The sequence below is a fragment of the Scyliorhinus torazame genome, chromosome 14 (genome assembly GCF_047496885.1).
Source record: "Scyliorhinus torazame isolate Kashiwa2021f chromosome 14, sScyTor2.1, whole genome shotgun sequence".
In the NCBI taxonomy this organism is placed as follows: Eukaryota; Metazoa; Chordata; class Chondrichthyes; order Carcharhiniformes; family Scyliorhinidae; genus Scyliorhinus; species Scyliorhinus torazame.
Window position 1 is genome coordinate 13281594 of NC_092720.1, and position 22200 is coordinate 13303793.

The 22200-nt window shown below is 50.9% G+C and overlaps 2 protein-coding genes across 8 annotated transcripts in view; both read left to right on the top strand.

Moving 5' to 3' along the window:
* dynlt2b (dynein light chain Tctex-type 2B) overlaps positions 1-22200 on the top strand; it is an 832392-nt gene that overhangs the window by 195425 nt on the left and 614767 nt on the right. The gene's annotated exons all lie outside the window — the stretch shown is intronic.
* LOC140389525 (choline-phosphate cytidylyltransferase A-like) overlaps positions 1-22200 on the top strand; it is a 63454-nt gene that overhangs the window by 35092 nt on the left and 6162 nt on the right. For all 7 annotated transcript variants that reach the window (XM_072473709.1, XM_072473706.1, XM_072473708.1 and 4 more), the window contains 5 exons: positions 1672-1788; positions 4148-4299; positions 9277-9355; positions 20475-20617; positions 21789-21977. In XM_072473709.1, the coding sequence (XP_072329810.1) occupies positions 1672-1788; positions 4148-4299; positions 9277-9355; positions 20475-20617; positions 21789-21977 (680 nt within the window). The remainder of the gene's footprint in view (positions 1-1671; positions 1789-4147; positions 4300-9276; positions 9356-20474; positions 20618-21788; positions 21978-22200) is intronic.

The following is a 22200-nucleotide window of genomic DNA, read 5'->3' on the forward strand; positions in this document are numbered from 1 at the left end:
GATAATGTCAGGAAACACTTCTTCACACAGAGTGCTGGAAATCGAAATGTTAGATTTTTGTTAATGGTTACAAAAACTAGGTAAATAAAACGCAAATCAACCACCGCCACCTCTTTTTCATACTTTGGGGTTGCGTGGACCAGGCGCGATGTCTTGCAGTGGAGGTCTGAGTTGGGAAAGGGCAGATATGATTTGGTAACCAGCCGCGGAGATGCAAGAACTGTCAATTCCCTAGTTGAATGCCCAGGAAGCCACCAGGTAAGGTAGCTTTCTTTTATTCTGGTGGTGTGGGAATCGCAACGTTTATTGGCAATCCCTAGGCGCAGCAGCATAGTGGTTATGTTGCTGAACAAATAATCCAGAGGCTTGGACTTAAAGGAGACATAAGTTCAAGTCCCACCATGGGAGCTGTGGAATTTATCACCTTGTCTCGTATACCCATCTTTACCCAGTCAGACAGGTGAGGCAGAGAGTGACTGCACTTGACATCAAGGCAGCATTTGACCAAGTACGACATCAAGGAGCTCTAGCTAAACAGCAATCAATGGGGAAAATGGGGGAAAACCCTCTGTTGGTTGGAGGCATACCTGGCACAATGGAAAATGGTTGTGGTGGCTGAATGTCAATCACCTTAGTTCCAGGACATCACTGCAGAAGGTCCTCAGGCCCAACTGTCTTCAGCTGCTTCATCACTTACCTTCCTTCCATCATAAGATCAGAAGTGGGGATGTTTGCTGATGACTGCACAATGTTCAACACCATTCATGGCTCCTCCGATACTGGCGCAACAAGACCTGATCAAGATCCAGACTTGGGCTGACAAATGGCAAGTAACACTCCATGCTATGTAATTGCCAGGCAATGACCATCTCCAACAAGAGAAAGTCTAACCAGCACCCTGGATATTCAATGGCATTACCATCACTGAATCCCTCACTGTCAACATCCTGGCGGGGTTACCATTGAACAGGTGCTGAATTGGACTAGCCATATAAATACTGTGGCTATAAGAGCAGATTAGAGGCTAGGAACCCTGCGGCCAGTAACTCGCCTCCTGACTCCCCAAACCTGTCTACCATCTACAAGGGACAAGTCAGGAGTGTGATGGAAAAGTCCCCACTTGCCTGGATGAGTGCAGCTCAACACCATCAAGGATAAAGCAGCCCGCATGATTGGCACCTTTCCACAAAAGCATTCACTCCCTCCACCACCGTCGCACAGTAGCAGCCGTGTGTACCTTCTACAAGATGCACTGCAACTCACCAAGGCTTCTTAGACAGCACCATCCAAACCCAGGGACAAAATGCCTGGAAACGGCACCAGCTGAAAGTTTCCCTCCCAAGTCGCTCATCATCCGGACTTGGAAATATATTGCCGTTCCCTCGCTGATGCTGGGTCAAAATCCTGGATCTCCCTCCCTAACAGCACTGTGGGTGTACCTACAACACGGACTGCGGCCATTCAGAAGGCAGCTCGCCGCCACCTTCTCGAGGGCAATTAGAAGTGGGCAATAAATGCTGGCCTCAGTGGTACTCTTGTTCTGAGAATGATAAGTGACACTGCACAGTAGGAGGAGATTCGGCCCATCGAGCTCATGTTGGGAATGACTGAAAAAAGACATGATACTGTGATGACGTACTGTATAAGTGAAAATCTCTCTTTTACTTTCAGTGGATCGCCCGGTTCGAGTTTACGCCGATGGGATCTTCGATTTATTTCACTCTGGACATGCGCGGGCACTGATGCAAGCCAAGGGCCTTTTCCCAAACACGCATCTCATAGTAGGCGGTAAGGAAGGAGTTGTACTGGTCAGTGGGAATTTTGTTGTCCTATTAACACTCGCTGATTGGCCTGTTAAATATCAACTTGATTTTGTTTGGTAGCACTTTCCCCAACTGATTCAGAACGTCACAGATGCAAGACTCCATTTAAAACCCTGCACACACAATATGTAATATAATGATCTTTTATTGTCACAAGTATGAAGTTACTGTGAAAAGCCCCTAGTCGCCACGTTCCGGCGCCTGTTCGGGTACACGGAGGGAGAATTCAGAATTCTCAGCTGCTCCGGGAAATGAACTCGCGCTGCTGGCCTTGCTCTGCATCACAAACCAGCTGTCTAGCCCTACAGGCTGACACTTCCAGTGCAGGTGCCGAGGGAGTGCTGCACTGTTGGGAGGTCCTGTAAGATAGAGACTTCTATCTCCTTGGGTGAATCTAAAAGATCCTTTGGAAGAGGAAGCAAAGGATTTCTGCAAACCTGTGCTCTGCCTTCAACCAAGGCGCCATCTAAGATCGCTTAACTTGTCATTTGCTGTACCTGGGAGCTTACTATGCATAACTTGACTTTCGCCAAAGTATCAATGACTGCACTTCAGATGTATGGCACTACTGTGAAATGCCTTGGGACATTCTGAGGCAGGGAAAAGTGCTATTCTTTTTATTGGTAACTGGAGCTGAGTCGAACTCTGCTGGCTGGCAGGCAGAATCAGCTGAAAACTCATTTTCCTTGGCCCCGAGTTTCAACTTTTGCCACATTGAAGTAATTTGTAAAACAAAACAATACTGCTGCATCATTATTTTCAGCAGTAGTCTGGAGGGAATGAAGGAGTTGAAATATGAACTTATGTTTTTGTACATCAGTGATATTGGTCTAGTGGGTAGCTCTCTTTTTCCCCCATCTGAGTCTGAAGGTTGTGAACCCAAAATCCAGGCTGACACTCCGATGCGGTATTGAGGGAGTGCTGCATTGTCAGAGGTGCAGCTTTCCACTAAACAAAGCCCTCTCGCGATCCCACTGCCACTATTTTGAAGAAGAGTCATGGGGTTCTCCATCATCCTGGCCAATATTTATCCCTCCCCAACATCACTTAAATAACTATCACATTGCTCTTTGTGGGAGCTTGCTGTACGCAAATTGGCTGCACATTTCCCATGTCAGAACAGTAATTACACTCCAAAAGTATCTCATTGACTCTAAAGCCCTTTGTAATATCCTCATCGTGTGAAAGGCGCTGAAGATGCCTGCTTTGAGTGTCCACTCTTATTTGTTAGCACTTGAAAACTTAGTTTGATCTTCAGTAGCAGCTGCAGACACTGTGCAGATAAAATGCAAAGGAAATGTGTTTGTTCACAATCCAGGAAGCCTATCATTAATATCTGAGGCTGCGGAATTAGTGTTCAGTGTCTGCTTCAATCTCTGTATCGTCTACTTCAGTGGTGGGAGAGACTGGAGAAGCTAGCGCTGTCTTCCTTGGAGCAAGAGGATTAAGAGGAATAAAAACAAGAGTGCGGAAAATACTCCGGTCTGGCAGCTTCTGCGGAGAGCGAGAAACAGAGTTAATGTTTTGGCTCCAATGTGACTTCGTCGGAACGCCAAGTTCCAAAGAAGAATCGTATTGGACTCAAAACATTAACTCTGTTTCTCTCCCCACTGACACTGTCAGATCTGCTGAGTGTTTCTGTCACTTTATGTTTCTAACTCCGATTTCCAGCATCCTCAGTATTTTGCTTTATATAAGGGTTAGGAGGACACTTGACTGAGGAGTTTTGATGGTATAGACGAGGTGAAGCTGTTTCTACTTGCAGGAGGGTTGGTAATAAGAGGACCGAGATTTAACACGTTTGGCAAGAAGTCCCAGGAGGAAATATGGAATTCAAGACAAAGCACTCTCCTCTGGCTATCCCCAGAAAGAATCCCAATAACCTTTGATCCTAATCCTACTGCCTGCTCCAATGATCTTGCTGTTAACATAAGGCACTTTATGGTTGCAGTGTTACATGGGTGAAGGGAGCTCGAGTGTCTCCATGAATTTAACAGCTGTGCCAGAAGCAAACTCGCTCTTAATTAGGCCGCCACCGTAGAAAGGTTTGGATTAAAAGGAGTGTCAGCCTGGATTATGGGCCCGGGTCTCTTGCGTATTTATTGTACTCGGTTAATTCTTCTGGTGCCCACCCACTGATTTAATGCCATGGTGGCACTTGAACTTGTGATTTCTGGGTCTCCAGTCCAATGTCCTTGGGCATCTTACCTGGAATAGGTGATGCGGTTTTCTGGGTGAGGTTCAGATGAGTTGGAATGCCTGGGCTAAGACATAGCATTAGGCAACTTACTGAAGACTTGCTTGCTTCTTTTAACCTCTTACAGTGTGCAATGATGACCTGACCCACCAGTTCAAAGGCTTCACAGTAATGAACGAGGCTGAGCGGTATGATGCAGTCAGGCACTGTCGCTATGTGGATGAGGTGGTGCGGAATGCACCGTGGTCGCTTTCAGCCGAGTTCCTGGAAATGCACAGGGTAAGTTTCCGTTTTGGCTGCTTCAGGAAGTTTATGCTGTCTCAGCGCAAAGCCCAGCACATCAGGGCGACTCGTTAGTGCTGACCATGAAGATCTGTCTCAACTTGGCCACAGCAGTGGAACCAGAGGACAATGCCGACACGTGAAGATGTCGAAATTGTCAGAGCTGGCTCTCTGCAAGTATTGATTCATTAAAGAATACATTACCTAGGTTTCGTACAGAAAATAACACCTCGGGATCTGGTATCTGAGTAATTTGAGATAGGACGTGTGCTGAGTAGATTGGGGAGGAACAGGCATCTTTGGCCCTGTGGTTTCTGAAGCTCTTTTCCCCATTGGGGGGTTTCCACATCTCGTGTCTGAGTCTGTGCAGCCTCAATGATAGAGAACTGATCGCTGTGATTAATTGATGACTCTATTATCGTTGTCGCAGGTGACTACCAGGATGGTAGAAGGTGAATTAGGTGGACCGTGGCCTTTCATCAGGCAGCAGTTCCTAAGTTGCTACTCCTGGGCTAAAAGTGTTGTGCTGTGATGAGGGACTCCTTACACCTTTGCACCTTCTGGCAAGTATGGCCGAGACTGAAAATCTGATCTGAGCGTTTGTTTATAGTAATGGAAGGAGTGGATTCACTCCCTCTAATACTATAAACGTATTGCTTTCTCCAGCCAATACAATACTAACTGACTTGATCTCTCCTCATTCATCAGTCCCGCCATCCCGGAAATCAATCTGGTAAACGTACACGGCACTCCCTCCACAGCAACAAAATCCTTCCTCCGATAATTCCAGATGTGGCCTCACCAAGGCCCTGTATAATTGCAGCAAGACATCCCTGCTCCTGTGCTCTAATCCTCTCGCTATGAAGGCCAGCATACCATTTGCCTTCTTCACCGCCTGCTGTACCTGCATGCTTACCGTCAGTGACTGATGTACAAGGGGACCCATGTCTCGTTGCTCCCCTCTCAATCTATATAAATCTGCCTTCCTGTTTTTGCTACCAAGTGGGTAACCTCACATTTATCCAGATTATACTGCTATGCATATAACCATTAGCTCAGCAAGTTCAAATCACACTGAAGCATCTGTACATCCTCCCACCCCCCCCCCCCCCCCACCCAGCTTTGTGACATCTGCGAATGTGGAGATATTACATTTAGTTCCCTCATCTAAATCATTGCTATACATTGTGAATAGCTGGGTTCCTAGCACTGATCCCTGTGGTACCCCACTAGGAAAAAGACTTGTTTATTCCTACTCTTTGTTTCCCGTCTGGCAACCAGTTTTCTATCCATCTCAATACACTACCCCCAATCCCATGCGCTTTAATTTTGCTGGTAATCTCTTATGCGGAACCTTGTTGAAAGCCACCTGAAAGTCCAAATAAACCACATCCTCTGGCTCCCACTCATCAACTAGTTGCAGCCTCGAAGAATTCCAGTAGGTTTATCGAACATGATTTCTCATTCTAAATCTCTGTGCAAATCTGCTTTCTAAGTGCTCTGCTATTAAATCAGTTATAATGGACCCTAGCATTTCCCCACTACCGACGTCAGGCTGACTGGTCTATAATTCTGTTTCTCTCTTTTCTTTTTAAATAGTGGGGCTACATTAGCTGCACTACTTATAACTTGCCAAGTAAAATGTTGTCAGAAAAGACCACGGCTTTTCTGGTGATTATTTACAGCTGACGGGTCACTTTCCACAGCTGCTGGTATTTGTAGCTGTTACCCTGCCGCCATGGCTGGTTGATTCTCTTTCCTCTGGCAGAAAGTGGTGTTTATTTGGAATCGTCCGATTTTAAAAACTCACGGCAATCAGTCTTGTGATGGGTTGTCTAACCGCAAGCAGCTCATCTTTGAGAGAGGTTTCAGATGGGGGCGAGGGGGGGGGTGATGGCTGTTGCTGCTTCTATCCCAGTGACAGACTCACTGTTCGTTCAAATCCAGCATGAGCTGGTTCACGTGACCCCTCTAGTTTCAATCTTGGCTTATCTTAGCCACTGTCTCTGAGAGCTCCGTACACTTGTCTCTATAAGGCAACTTGTGTCTTTTACAAATGCAACATAGCTTCTTCTGTAGGCCAGTGTCCTTTGTTTAGCAAAAATGTTGTTTTGAAAAAGTTTTTAAAAATGTATATACCACGTAACATAAAAAATAGAAGCAGCAGAGGGCCATTCGGCCCTTCGAGCCTGCACTGCCATTTATTATGATCATGGCTAATGATCCAACTCAACAACCTGATCCCACGTTCCCCCATATCCTTTGCTCCACTTCGCCCCAAGTATATATTACTGCTTCTGGAAAACATACAACGTTTTGGCCTCAGCTGCTTCGACGGTAGCACAGGACCGCCTCCAGTCCTCCCAGATCTCTGCGCTCCACCAATTCTGGCATCTTGCACAATCCTGATTTTCATTGTTTCACCATTGGTTCCTGTGACCTCTACCCCCTGGGGCCTAAGCTCTGGAATCGTCTCCCCGACTCTCGTGGCCTCTTTACCTCCCTCTCCTGCTTTAAGACGTGCCTTCGAAACCTGCCTCTTGAATCAAGCTTTTTGCCTTTTTATGCCACTTGGTGTCGAATTGTATTTAATAGTGGCCCCTGTGAAGGGCCTTGGGATGTTTACTGTGTAATGGCAAGTTCTTGTCAACATCGGAAGGCCCTTGCCACAGGATCTGTTAACGTTTCTGATGTATTACTGTTCCATTGACAGCAGTGTAGAACCACTCTGATGTTTCCAAGATGCAGGGCTTACCGCCAGAGCGAGGTTTGAGGAGTTTGATATTTCACCAGAGCTGAGATGGACAATGATCTGGTTGAACACATAGTGGAGAATGGCAGCACCCATTACTGAAAACAAGCGGCCAGGTGTCTGTGCCGCCATGTTCCTTTGATTCTCGGAATTCAACCTGACCTTCAGCTGATTAGCTTGCCCTCAAAACCCTCGAATTCAGGGCAGCAAGGTGGCGCAGTGGGTTAGCCCTGCTGCCTCACGGCGCTGAGGTCCCAGGTTCGATCCCGGCTCTGGGTCACTGTCCGAGTGGAGTTTGCACATTCTCCCCGTGTCTGCGTGGGTTTCGCCCCCGCAACCCAAAGATGTGCAGGGTAGGTGGATTGGCCACACTAAATTGCCCCTTCATTGGAAAAAATGAATTGGGTACTCTAAATTTTAAAAAAGAAGAAAAAAAACAAACCATTGAATTCTGAAAATATACTGATTATTGGGTGATGGAACTAGTCCGATAGTGCCCTTGCATAAAGCAAAACATCGCTATCTTTAGCAATAATCTCCGCTTTAATCAGGAAATTGCCAAGTTGCATTTCCTTTTCTTCTAAGTTAGCAGATCAGGGAAGTGATTCACGTACCCTGACTGGCCCAGTTAGGGACAGAGCCAAGGCTCTTAACTGCTGTCATTCAGTGACTCTTGTGAGAGTGGCCACAGAAAAGACAAATTATATACTCGTTTTGCGCGTGGGAGGCATTGCGTAAAAAAGAACAAACTTGCATTTATAAAGCATCTTTCATGAAATTGGGACATTGCGTAAATTAACTACTTTAGAAGTGTATTGACTGTAATGTAGGAACCTGACGCAACCAGTTCGCATACAGCAAACCTCCACAAACCGAAGTGCGTTAAAAGGACGGATAAATCGGCATTTTTGATCATGTTGGTTAAGGGAAGAGTATTAGCCAGGATCACTTGCCTGTTCCTCTTCAAAGTAGTGTTATGGCATTTTTAAATGTCTGCCTTGGGGGGGGGGGGGGGGGTGCAGAGCCTTAGTTTTACACTTACCTGAAAGACAGCATCTGTGACATTGCAGCATTCCATCAGTAGTGTCAGCCTAGATTTTTGTGCTCTGGTTTTGAATGGGGCATGACTCGGCCGAGATTCGGCAAAGCGAACACCTTGTGGCACGTTTATCTGGCAGCACCTATGCCTGTGAAACTGGCTGCCAGTTCAGTGCCAGTAACTAGTGTGCGGCACTGTCAGAGCAGGTGCCATTACAGGCAGTATGGCACTCCCGCAGGTGGGATGGAGTTAACACGAGAGGGCATGTTTCCATTGTAAATGTTGGGGCGGCACGGTGGTGCAGTGGATAGCACTGCTGCCTCATAGCGCCAAGAACCCGGGTGCAATCCCGGCTCAGGGTCACTGTCCGTGTGGAGTTTGCACATTCTCCCCGTGTCTGTGTGGGTCTCACCTCCACAGCCCAATGAAATGCAAGGTAGGCTTATTGGCCACGCTAAATTGCCCCTTAATTGGAAAACAAACATAATTGGGTATTCTAAATTTCTATGAAAATAAATAAAAAATAAATGTTGACAGGAGTTTATAATGAAATAAGTAACAGGAAAGTGGGATTAAAAAATAAGGTGCCCTGAGCAGGAGGTGCTTTCAGGCATGAGTGTGTGGTTTGTCATATGCTTCACGACATTAGAATCTCCAACGTGCAGATGGAGGCCATTCAGCCTATTGAGTCCACACGGAAAGACCACCCCACCCGGGCCCACTTCTCCCGCTCTATCCACATAACCCCACCGAACTTGCACATCTTTGGACACTAAGGAGCAATTTGGCATGGCTAATCCACATAACTGCACAAAGAATAGAATCATAGAATTGTTACAGTGCAGAAGGAGGCCATTCAGCCCATCTAGTCTGCGCCAATTCACTCCGCCCTATTCCCAATAATCCTGTAACATAACCTGCACATCCCACGGCACCGAGGAGCAATTTATCATGGCCAATCCACATAACCTGCACATCTTTGGACTGTGGGAGGAAACCGGAGCACCCGGAGGAAACCCACGCAGACACGGGGAGAACGTGCAGACTCCGCACAGACAGATTTGAACCTGTGTGCCTGGTGCTATGAGGCAGCAGTGCTAACCACTGTGCCTCCGTGCCGCCCTCTAAATACCTGAAACTTATTTTTTAATGTGCAGTTTTTAAAGATTTTTTTCTGTTGCAGATTGACTTTGTGGCTCACGATGACATCCCATATTCCTCCGCAGGAAGTGATGACGTTTACAAACACATTAAAGACGCAGGTGTGTGTTCAGTCTTATCATTGGCTACTCTCCTGGTTTATTATCTTTATATGTTTAAGAAAAAACGGCATGGTAGCACAGTGGGTAGCACAGTTGCTTCACAGCTCCAGGGTCCCAGGTCGATTCCCCACTGGGTCACTGTCTGTGCGGAGTCTGCACGTTCTCCCCGTGTGTGCGTGGGTTTCCTCCGGGTGCTCCGGTTTCCTCCCACAGTCCAAAGACGTGCAGGTTAGGTGGATTGGCCGTGATAAATTGCCCTTAGTGACCAAAAAAGGTTAGGAGGGGATACAGGGATAGGGCGGAGGTGTGGGGTTAGGGCGGAGGTGTGGGGTTAGGGCGGAGGTGTGGGGTTAGGGCGGAGGTGTGGGGTTAGGGCGGAGGTGTGGGGTTAGGGCGGAGGTGTGGGGTTAGGGCGGAGGTGTGGGGTTAGGGCGGAGGTGTGGGGTTAGGGCGGAGGTGTGGGGTTAGGGCGGAGGTGTGGGGTTAGGGCGGAGGTGTGGGGTTAGGGCGGAGGTGTGGGGTAGGTGCGGGGCCGGGGCGGGTTTGGGCGGGTGCTCTTTCCAAGGTCCGGTGCAGACACGATGGGCTGAATGGCCTCCTTCTGCACTGTAAATTCTATGCAAACCGGTGGGGTGGATTGGGCGGAATGCTGGAGCTCATTTCAAGCACTTCCTGATCAGCAAGTGGCAGAGTAACACATTTTCAGTCCCTATCTCACTGTATTGCTGTTGACCTTTTTTAGTTCCAGGTATCCTCATGCTTAAGGTGATTAAGTGTTTGGTTAAAAAAAAGACATGCTGTCAAAAACTTTTCATTTGCACTCATCAGGTCAAATTTCCAAGAATACCAAATCATAAAGGGAGCAACAATTTATACTGCTTGAGAAGAGGGTGATAATTGGTTGGCAAGTGACCTCCTGAGTAGAATGGCGAATGCACCAGGGAACAGTTAACTGCCAAGCTTTTGTTTAAATTCAAACCAGACCGATTGACTCCAGCCACGGCATTGCCATGGGGAATGAACCAGGGAATGGCTGTCCCCACAAGCTTTTGTTTAGTTGAAAAAGATGCATTACGACTTCCGGTTGCGGCTATGCCTGGGTAGGTCGCACGTTCGGCAGCTCCCGCCGTGAACAGACTTTTGGGCCCTTCTAAGGAGCCCCAGCGGCACTTGGACGACGATTCCCAGTGTGGGAAGGCAGCAGTGGGGTTCCCCCAGCACTGTATGGAGTGGACCAGGAGTGGAGCGGTCAAAAAAGTGGCATTGAGAAGAGAGGAGAACGGGCGCGAAAAAGCAAGATGGCAGCGGGCGGAGACCAGGCAGCATGGGCCCAGTGGTCTCGGGAGCAGCAGGAGTTTTTGAGAAGCTGCTTTGCAGAATTGAAGGCGGCGATGTTGGCCCTTATGATGGCGTCGATTGAAAGGCTGGTGGAGACCCAGAGGATGCAGGGGACAGCGATTAAGGAGGTGCAGCAGAAGGCCTCTGATAATGAGGACGAGATCCTGGGCCTGGCGGTGAAAGTGGAGGCGCACGAGGCGCTGCATAAAAAGTGGCAGGAGAAATTCGAGGTTCTGGAGAACAGGTCGAGGAGGAAGAATCTGCGGATTCTGGGTCTCCCTGAAGGTGTGGAGAGGTCGGATGCTGGGGCGTATGTGGCTACGATGCTGGGTACGCATATGGGCGCGGGAGCCTTCCCGAGGCCCATGGAGCTGGATGGGGTGCACAGAGTCCTGGCGAGGAGGCCGAGGACGAATGAGCCGCTAGGGCTGTGGTGGTGAGGTTTCACCGTTTCCCCGACAGGGAGTGTGTCTTGAGATGGGCGAAGAAGGAGCGGAGCAGCAGGTGGGAGAACGCTGAAATCCGCATTTACCAGGACTGGAGTGCAGAGCTGGCCAAGAAGAGGGCAGGATTCAACCGGGCCAAGGCGGTTCTCCACGGAAATAGGTGAAGTTCGTGCTGTTGCAGCCAGCGCGGCTGTGGGTCACGTATCAGGACCGACAGCACTACTTTGACATGCCGGACGAGGCGTGGACCTTTATGAAAAATGAGAAGCTGGACTCAAATTAGTGGTTTGTAGCATGCTATGGGGGATGTTGGGGAGTGGGAGGGGACGATATTTGTGTTTTCTCTGTCTGTGTGCTGGTTTGGGAGGGGTTGTTCCCCGCGTTCGATGGGGGGAATGTGGACCGGAGGCCCCGGGCCTTTGGGGAATGGGGCGAGATTGCAGGAGAAAGGAGCTGCGCCATAGGGGGCGGGGTCGGCCCAGGCAGGGGTCGGCCCTGTGGAAAAGGGGGGGCGGGGTCTGACGTGGGGGGCGGTACTGGATTGGAGTACACATTGGTTTGTCGGGGGGGGGGGGGGACTTGGGCCACCCCACTTTGGTGGGGGGAGGGTGGGGGACTTTGAGGGGGAATCCAACAGGAGGATCGGTGGCAGAGGCGGGAGCGGCCGGGGTCAGCAGGAGTCAGCTGACTTACGGGAGTGCAATGGGGGGAGCAGCGGGGTTAAGCAATTGCTTGGCCGAGGGGGGGGGGGGGGGGGGGGGGGGGGTGGAACTGGGTTGCTGCTGTGCTGACTGAAGGGGAACTGGAGGTAAGAGGGAGAGTTGAGGTGGGGAGCCTCCGCCTGGGGGGCTGGAGAGTGCGGGAGGCGTGAGCACTTGGCTGGGGGGGGGGGGGGGGGGGGGGGGGGGGTAGGGGGTAGTCCCCCGATCCGGCTGATCACTTGGAATGTGAGAGGCTTGAATGGGCCGGTCAAGATGGCCCGGGTGTTTGCGCACTTAAAGGGACTAAAGGCAGACGTAGCCATGTTACAGGAGACTCACCTGATGGTTGCGAATCAGGCCAGGCTGAGGAAGGGATGGGTGGGGCAGGTCTTTCATTCTGGGCTGGACGCGAAGAACAGGGCGGTTGCAATCTTGGTGAGCAAACGGGTGACTTTTGAGGAGGCGGGTATTGTGGCGGATAAGGGGGGCCGATATGTGATGGTAAGTGGTAGGCTGCAGGGGGCCCGGGTGGTGTATGTATATGCCCCAAATTGGGACGATGCAGGGTTCATGAAGCGGATGTTAAGCCGGATCCCGGATCTGGAGGCAGGGAATCTGATAATGGGGGGGACTTTAACACGGTGCAGTTCCCGGCACTGGATCGGTCTCAGTCGAGGTCGGGTAAGAGGCCGGCTGCGGCCAAGGTCCTGAGGGGGTTTATGGATCAGATGGGGGGAATGGATTTGTAGAGGTTTGTTAGGCCAAGGGCGAGGGAGTTCTCCTTCTTCTCCCACGTGCACAAGGCCTACTCACGGATAGACTTCTTCGTGGTGAGCAGGGCGCTGATCCCGAGAGTGGAGGGGACGGAGTATTCGGCCATTGCGATTTCGGATCACGCCCCGCACTTGGTGGAGCTGGAGTTGGGGGAAGAGAGGGGCCAGCGCCCGCTGTGGCGCATGGACGTGGGATCGTTGGCGGATGCGGAGGTCTGTGGGTGGGTCCGGGGGTGCATTCAAAGGTATATGGAGGCCAATGACAATGGGGAGGTGCCGGTGAGTGTGGTCTAGGAGGCGCTGAAGGCGGTGGTCAGAGGGGAGCTAATTTCACTCGGGACTCAGCGAGAAAAGAGGGAGCGGATGGAGAGGGAGAGATTGGTGGGGGACATACTGAGGGTGGATAGGAGATACGCGGAATCCCCCGAGGAGGGGCTGCTGTAGGAGCGCCGGAGCCTCCAAACGTAGTTTGATTTGCTGACTACGGGGAAAGCTGGGGCCCAGTGGAGGAAGGTGCAGGGGGCAGCGTATGAGTATGAGGAGACGGCAAGTCGGATGCTGGCGCACCAGCTGCGAACAAAGGAGGCGGCTAGGGAAATTTGGGGAATCAGGACGGGGGTGGGGGGGGGGGGGGTGAAGAACACGGTGCGGAGTCCAGCCAAAATAAATGAGGTCTTTAGGGACTTCTATGGGAACTTGTAAAGTCAGAACCCCCGGAAGGGGGGAGGGGGGCGGGGGGGGGATGCGGCAGTTCCTGGACCAATTGAGGTTTCCAAGGGTGGAGGAGGGGCAGGTAGAAGGTTTGGGGGCCCCGGTCGGGGTGGAGGAGCTGGTTAAGGGGTTGGGGAGCATGCAGGCGGGCAAGGCCCTGGGACCGGATGGGTTCCCAGTTGAGTTCTACAGGAAGTTCTCTGAACTGTTGGGCTCGTTGCTCTTGAGAACCTTTAACGAGGCGAAAGAGAAAGGAATTCTTCCCCCGACAATGTCGTAGGCTCTGATTTCGCTTATCCTCAAGCGGGACAAGGACCTGCTGCAGTGTGGCTCGTATAGGCCGATTCTGCTCCTTAATGTCGATGCCAAGTTTTTGGCGAAGGTCCTGGCCACTAGGATTGAGGATTGTGTCCCGGGAGTGATACACGAGGATCAGACGGGGTTTGTGAAGGGCAGGCAGCTGAATGCAAATGTGCGGAGGCTCCTGAATGTGATTATGAAGCCCTCGGAGGGGGGGGAGGCAGAAGTGGTGGCAGCAATGGACACGGAGAAGGCCTTTGACCGGGTGGAGTGGGAGTACTTGTGGGAGGTGCTGGGCAGGTTTGCGTTCGGGGAGGGGTTCATAGGGTGGGTGAAATTGTTGTACCAGGCCCTGGTGGCAAGTGTATCGACGAACCAGCTGAGGTCAGAGTACTTTAGACTGTACCGTGGAACGAGGCAGGGGTGCCCCCTGTCCCCCCTGCTGTTTGCCCTGGCGATTGAGCCGCTGGCCATGGCGCGGAGGGAGTCCAGAAACTGGAGGGATTTGGTCCGGGGGGGGGAGGAGCACCGTGTCTCACTATACGCGGATGGCCTGCTTCTGTACATCGCGGATCCGTTGGAGGGGATGGGGGAGGTCATGCGGACCCTGAGGGAGTTTGAAGACTTCCCGGGATACAAGCTCAACGTTGGGAAGAGCGAGATCTTGGTGGTGCATGCGAGAGGCCAGGAAAGAGGTTGGAGGAGCTGCCGCTTAAGATGGTGGAGTGGAGTTTTCGGTATTTGGGTATCCAGGTGGCCAAGAGTTGGGGGGTCTTGCATAAGCTCAGTCTGGCGCGGTTGGTGGACCAGATGGAAGAGGACTTCAGGAGGTGGGACATGCTGCCGCTCTCCCTGGCGGGCAGGGTGCAGTCCGTTAAGATGACGGTCCTCCCTAGGTTCTTGTTCGTGTTTCAGTGCCTGCCCATTCTCATCCCTAAGGCCTTTTTCAAGCGGGTGAGCAAGAGTATTATGGGATTTGTGTGGGCAAATAAGACCCCGAGTGTTAAGAGACTGTTCTTGGAGTGCAGTCGGCGGCGGGGGGGGGGGGGCTGGCGCTGCCAAACCTGTGCAGCAATACTGGGCAGCACGGTAGCATATTGGTTAGCACAATTGCTTCACAGCTCCAGGGTCCCAGGTTCGATTCCCGGCTTGGGTCACTGTCTGTGCGGAGTCTGCACATCCTCCCCGTGTGTGCGTGGGTTTCCTCCGGGTGCTCCGGTTTCCTCCCACAGTCCAAAGATGTGCAGGTTAGGTGGATTGGCCATGATAAATTGCCCTTAGTGTCCAAAATTGCCCTTAATGTTGGGTGGGGTTACTGGGTTTGGGGATAGGGTGGGGGGGTGGGATTGTGTGGGGTGCTCTTCCCAAGAGCCGGTGCAGACTCGATGGACCAAATGGCCTCCTTCAGCACTGTAAATTCTATGAAACGTGTCGATGATTCAGAGATGGGTAATGGAGGGGAGAGGGGGCGGCGTGGAAAAGACTAGAGGCGGTGCCCCGTGTAGGTACCAGCCTGGGGGCACGGGTGACGGCACCGTTGCTGCTTCCGCCAACGCGGAATACCACGAGCCCGGTGGTGGTGGCGACACTGAGGATTTGGGGGCAGTGGAGACGGCACAGGGGCCTCAGTCTGGTCGCCGATACAGAACAACCATAGGTTTGCTCCGGGCAGGATAGATGGTGGGTTCCTAAGCTGGCACCGGGCGAGAATTAGAAGGATGGGGGATTTATTCATCGACGGGACTTTTTGCCAGTCTGAGGGCGCTGGAGGAGAAATTTGGGTTACCCCCGGGAAATGCCTTTAGGTATATGCAGGTTCGGGCGTTCGTGAGAAAGCAGGTAGGGGAATTCCCGCTGCTGCCTGCCCGAAGAATAGACAGGGTGATTTTGGGCGTGTGGGTCGGAGAGCGCAAGGTCTCGGAGGTATACCAGGAACTGCAGGAGGCGGAGGAGGCCTCGGTGGAAGAGCTGAAGGGCAAGTGGGAGGAGGAGCTGGGTGAGGGCCTGTGGGCTGACGCCCTGGACAGGGTCAATTCCTCCTCATCTTACACCAGGCTCAGCCTGATCCAGTGGAAAGTGGTACACGGGGCGCATATGACAGGGGCGAGGATGAGTAAGTTTTTTGGGGTGGAGGACAAGTGTGTGAGGTGTTCGGGGAGCCCAGCAAACCACGGCCATATGTTCTGGGCGTGCCCGGCGCTTGCGGAGTTTTGGAAGGGCTTTGCAAAGGCTATGTCCAAGGTCTTGAATACTCGGGTAAAACCGAGCTGGGGGATAGTGGTACTTGGGGTATCGGATCATCCGGGAGTGCAGGAGTCGAAAGAGGCTGGAGTCCTGGCCTTTGCCTCCTTGGTAGCCCGGAGAAGGCTCTTGTTAATGTGGAGGGACGCGAAGCCCCCAAGCGTTAGAGGCTTGGGTCAACGACATGGCAGGGTTTCTCAGGCTGGAGAAGATAAAGTTTGCCTCGCGAGGGGCCTTGCAGGGGTTCTCCAGGCGGTGGCAACCGTTCCTTGACTTTCTCGCGGAACTTTAGGTGGAGGTCAACAGCAGCAGCAACCCGGTGGGGGGGGGGGGGGGGCAGATTTATTTTCCTTTTTGTAAGGGGCGCATGCCCTATTTCATTTTGAGTTGGGTGTTAGTTTGTTAAACTATTTATCGTTTAGAGGGTTAAGTTGTTTTGTTTTGTTAGCATTTTGCCCTTCTTTCTTTGTATTATTTTCCTTTTTGGAGTGTTTTGTAAAATTATTGAAAAACTTTGAATAAATACATTTTATTTAAAAAAAAAAAAAAAGAAAAAGGTACATTACATGGCCATGTTCTTTCTGTCTTCAAAGAACAGGGCCATGTATATGTAGCTTCCATCATGTGTTAGTGAGCCACACTGCGAGCCAGACTCATAATCTTAAATTGGTTTTGGGTGGAAGCTTAGCACAATCAGGATTATTTAGCAAGTGTTGCCCATTTGCAGAATCACATCTAACGTTGGACATAATATTTTGAGTTTTGCAAGCACGGGCTGGTTGTGTAGGGTCAGTACCTTTCCTGTTGGGAGCACCGAAGGAGTGTGCTGTTTGATATGGTCCACCAGTCATTGGTACGTACAGCCTACATACCTGGCATCACACAGGCATTGCGAGAGCATGTTACCCATTTATGGGTTTTTACAGTTTGACGGTAGCAGCCTGTTATTGGGTAATACCACTCCTGTTGCTCCTGCATGTTAGCAGGGAAAAATGGCAACTTTGTCTGTTGCTCAACGTTTTCTGACCCATAACCCTTCAGGGTAACCCGAGGTAAACTCGATTCTTTTCTTGGCACCGAAAGTGGTGGCCTCAGACCCATTCATGAGTCTGCGTGATATACAGCGAGCAATGCTCTTACAAGGGTAGCCGTTATCAGGATGATATAGATGTAGCCTATTTCAGCATCAATTTATATGGTGAGCACATGCCTCGGGGCCCTATTTAAGAGGTTGCCAATGAGGCCAAACTTATTGTGCTTGGAGCTGTAGGAATCCCAACATGCGTATTGACCAGTGGATCTGCAATAGTAGAGACTCCATTGGCAGATTTCTCAATTAGTAAGTTGAGGAAATGGAGATCATGTGCTTCATTTCAATGTTGAATTTGAGCACAGGGTGGAGCTCATTAAGGTGGATAAGGAAATTCTTAAAAAGCTGCAGATTCAAGAAAGTAAACCTATCGGGCAGGATTCTCCCTTACCCAGCGGGGCGGGCCGTACTGGCGCCGAGGAGTGGCGTGAACCACTCCGGCGTCGGGCCACGGGCGGGATTCTCCCCTGCCCAGCGTGGCAGGCGTACCGGCACCAAAGAGTGGCGTGAACCACTCCGACGTCGGGCCGCCTGGAAGGTGTGGAATCCTCCACACCTTCAGGAGCCAGGCCGGCGCCGTCGGGATTGGTGTCACTCCAACCGGCGCCGAAGGGCCTCTGCCGGCCGGCGCGAGTTGACGCATGCGCGGGAGCGCCAGCGTGTGCTGGCGTCATCCCAGTGCATGCGCAGGGCGGTTCTCCATGCCGGCCATGGCGGAGGTTGACAGCAGCCGGCACGGAGGGTAAGAGTTCCCCCACGGCACAGGCCCGCCCGCGGATCGGTGGGCCCCGATCGCGGGCCAGGGCACCCTCGGGGGCAGATCCCGGTCTCCCCCCCCCCCCCCCCCCCCGAGGACTCTGCAGGCCGCCCGTAGAGCCAGGTCCCGCTGGTACGGACCTGGTTTGATATACGCCGGTTGGACCGGCCGAAAACGGGCTGCCGCTTGGCCCATCGCAGGCCGGAAAATCGCCGGGGAGGCCGCTGCCAGCGGCCGTCGGGACGGCGGGGCGGGATTCACCTGAGTCCTGGATGGTCTTCACAAAGGTGAAGGAATCCTTCACCGTACATGTGGAAAACCTACTAAACCATTTCGCCAATTCGTGCTGTGTAGAGCCAGTTAAAGATAAGATCCGGCAAAAACGCACATCACTTTTAAATGTGCCCATATATATGTGAATGCAGTTAGCATGAGGACGAATCCTATCTTATACACTGCCAGGCAGTTTGATCAACAAATACAAGTGTTTGTGTCGCTTTCTTTCGAGCGGGGCTGTTAGCTGCAGGATCAATGGATATAGATTTTGATCCGTCATTAAGAATTTTTTAATAAATGTTTTTTATTTGATTTTTGAACAGATCATATTTAGCCGTTTTGTACACAGGATATGATATATACGCAGGCAGAGATTTGTGCCGGCGAGGCACTTGCGGAGGGCAATCCTCGAGTGGGTCGGGTGCCGGTGTTGCCCCTCGCTTCTCCCGGACGGATTTCGCTGCCGTTGTCTTCTCGTGCACGCTGCCACTTCATCCGGCCCTCCCGTCCTCCACCTGTGTTCTCCTTTTTTTCTGTTCCTGTGGATGTCAAGTTGGTTAATGTTTCCCCCCCAGCGCCCCCCACCTACCTTCCTGGCTCTCCTCTATTGTTCCCTGTCTCTTCCCCCACCCCCACCCCGTGGTTCACCTTTCCTTCCCCTTAGATTGAGTTGTTCCCCCACCCTCCCGGTCTATCTCACCCTCTCATGCTTTGGCTACTTTCCCCTGATTATTGGCTACCTGGCTATTCTTCTGCTTGAATTTTGGCCACAAACAAGTCTCTGAGCAATTGGGTGAATGGCTCCCACGTTCTGTGGAAGCCGTCGCCTGACCCTTGGATGGCGAATTTGATTTTCTCCATTTGGAGAGATTCCGAGAGGTCGGACAGCCAGTCTGCAGCTTTGGGTGGTGCTGCTGACCTCCAGCCGAACAGGACTCTATGGCGGGCGATCAGGGAGGCAAAGGCAAGGGCGTCCGCCCTCCTCCCCAGGAATAGATCTGGCTGGTCTGAAACCCCAAAGACCGCCACTTTGGGGCATGGCTCCACCCTCACCCCCACCACTTTGGACATTGCCTCGAAGAAGGCAGTCCAGTACCCCGCAAGTCTGGGGCAAGGCCAGAACATGTGGGCGTGATTGGCCGGGCCTCCTTGGCACCGTTCACATCTATCCTCCACCTCCGGGAAGAACCTACTCATACGGGTTCTTGTTAAGTGGGCTCTATGTACCACTTTTAGTTGCGTCAGGCTGAGCCTTGCGCTGGTGGAGGTGGAGTTGACCTATGCAACGCCGTCATTAAGAATTTGGTTACATTTGTTAAGGATGGCGATTCCAGATCCTGTGTCAGGTTTACAGATGTGTAGGGTGGCGCAGTGGTTAGCACTGCTGCCTCACGACGTCGAGGACCTGGGTTTGATCCCGGCCCCACGTCACTGTCGTGTAGAGTTTGCACATTCTCCCCTTGACTGCATGGGGTCTCACCCCCACAACCCAAAGATGCGCAGGGTAGGTGGATTGGCCACGCTAAATTGCCCCTTAACTGGAAAAAGTTTAAGGAATGGTTTACAGATATGTAAGTGTGGGTCGGCCTTAAGGTCTCGCAGCACTACCAAACATTTGCACTATATGCGAAAATCAGACAAGTTAATTGGTATCCCACAACATGAGTGTGCCAGATCAGCTAAGCGCACTATCAAGAGCTCGCTGTCTTCAGCCAACATTGGTTTTCTGCAGGAGTAGAGGAGTTATGATCAGCAAATTCCTTGTACTGTAACGCATCAAGATTGAAACCTTGCTTGAGAACAAACTCTGCTTTCAGAGAGTACATGGTCAGAGAGATTTATTGTGTGTTTGGCGGTGTCATTACTTATGCTACGAAACCATTTGCACTGTAAGTGAGTTTACACTTGGGCTTGTTTCAAGTGGGTATTATTGATGGTGAGGCAATAAGCCTACTAGTGACAATAACGATGATTGTATAATGGCAAACGGATCAAAATGAAAGATGAAAGAAATTTGCACACCTCAGACCAAACTGTAGGGCGCAGCGTGAATCAGTGACCTTACTACCACAAGTTCAATGAGTACTGATTCAGAGAATGATGGTGAATCTAGATCAACAAGATATAATGACATATTGCATATCTCAGGGTAACCAACTAGTTGGCTGATTTTTGAATAATTGAAAAATCATCATGGTGGCAGGTCTATTGCTCGCTCTCTGTGTTTTCTATTAACTTGGCAACAAATGATCGATGGCCTTTAAGTTAATTAAATTCTGATTAATATCACATTCCTGTTTGTGGGAGCTTGCTGTGTACAAATTGCCCACCAGGTTTCCTGCATTACGCCAGTGACTACAAGCCGTTGGTTGTAGATCACATTGGCACCGCCTGAGGCATTGAACAGCATTTTACAAACTAGCACCAGGGAGCATTTTGAGGCTGGATGATCTCCTAAACACTCCTCTACTATGTGTGACTTACAGGCATGTTTGCCCCAACTCAGAGAACGGAAGGAATCTCCACATCGGATATCATTACCAGAATTGTGCGGGACTATGACGTATACGTGCGTAGAAATCTGCAGCGTGGTTACACTGCCAAGGAACTCAATGTGAGCTTTATAAACGTAAGTGATGGCTGCAGTCGTTCGTGCGGCAGAGCACTCGGGCTGGGAGTTTGATTTCCCATGGTTCATGCCCAGTTTGGGCATTGGCACTGAAGATTTTTATCATCAGTGTTGCAAAACGTCACTGAGGCCTATGAGGGTCGGGACAAGAGTCACCCCCATTTACATTCCTCTTGTCTCCTATCCTCGACAGCTTTGTCAATCTCCACCTATCTCTAGCCCCCTATCCAGCCCCACCACTCTACCCCCCCCTCCCCCCAACTACAGTATAAATCTGACCCTATTTCCAGTTCTCTCCAGCTTTGACAAAGAGTCGTCCAGACTCGAAACGTTAGCTCCCTTCTCCACAGATGCTGTCAGACCTGCTGAGATTGTCCGGTATTTTCCGCTTATGTTTCAGATTCCAGCATCCGTAGTAATTTCGCCAGGGAGAAGAGTGGTTTCTCAGAGTAAATTGGGGGAAACTGTATCCACTGGCATGGAGGGTCGTTAGCTAAAGGACACCGGCTTAATTTAATTGGTAAAAAGGCCAGGGGACGATGAGAGTTCTTTAAAGCAGTGAGCTACGATTCGTAATGTGCTATTGAAAGGGCAGTGGAAGCCCAATAATTGGATATAACATTGCAAAGCAAGATTTTGAAAGGCCACTGGGAAAGAGTAGGAGAGGAATGGGCCGATTTGCCTTCTTCGTCTGTACTCAATCCTTGTGGCGTGATCTATAGGGTTCAGCAAGTGCGGACGATGAACTGACACCAGGGCAGTCACTGCACATACCAGCCGAAGCAGAAACAGGACTGACCCAATGAGGCACTAAAAACAGAAAAGGAGACCCAAGTCCTGACCAGACCTTGACATTGACTAACTAAGCAGAGAGGCTGGGAGTGAAGTGGAGCGCAGCAATCGGCGGTTTCAAATCGAAGGCAAAAGGAAACTTAAGATATCGAACTGCGCAAGTTCTCATGCAAGTGAAATTTTATTTCGCAGCTGAGTGATTCGAGAGAGTTGCGAGTCAGCAGAGTTGAACAAGAGTCATTCCCTCTTGAATGTGCTCCAACAATCTTCTCCTGCAATCTCTCGCCCGTCTCATGCTGCCTGTATCATTCACTCCGGCACGCGCTCCCTTCCACTTCCACGCTCTCACGCTCTCTCTCTCTCATTCTCTGCTCCCCAGGAAAAGAAATACAACTTGCAGGAACGAGTTGATAAAGTCAAGCAGAAAGTTAAAGATGTGGAAGAGAAATCGAAGGAGTTTGTCCAGAAGGTGGAGGAGAAGAGCATCGACCTGATTCAGAAATGGGAGGAGAAGTCCAGAGAATTCATCGGAAATTTCCTGGAGATGTTTGGTCCGGAGGGAGCCTTGGTGAGCACTTCACAATAAACAGGGAAGCTTGATAATTGAAGTAACAATGATTGATTGCTTGAGGGAGGAGTTTGTTCATTAGCCATGAGAAACTTTACTCCAGCCCCCAACGCTCGTGGGGGGTTTGTTGGTTGTGGGGCAAATATTGGTCTAGGACACGGGAGAAATCCCCTGCTCTTCGAATTAATAGCCTTGGGATTTTTTTTAAAGTCCAGATGTAAAA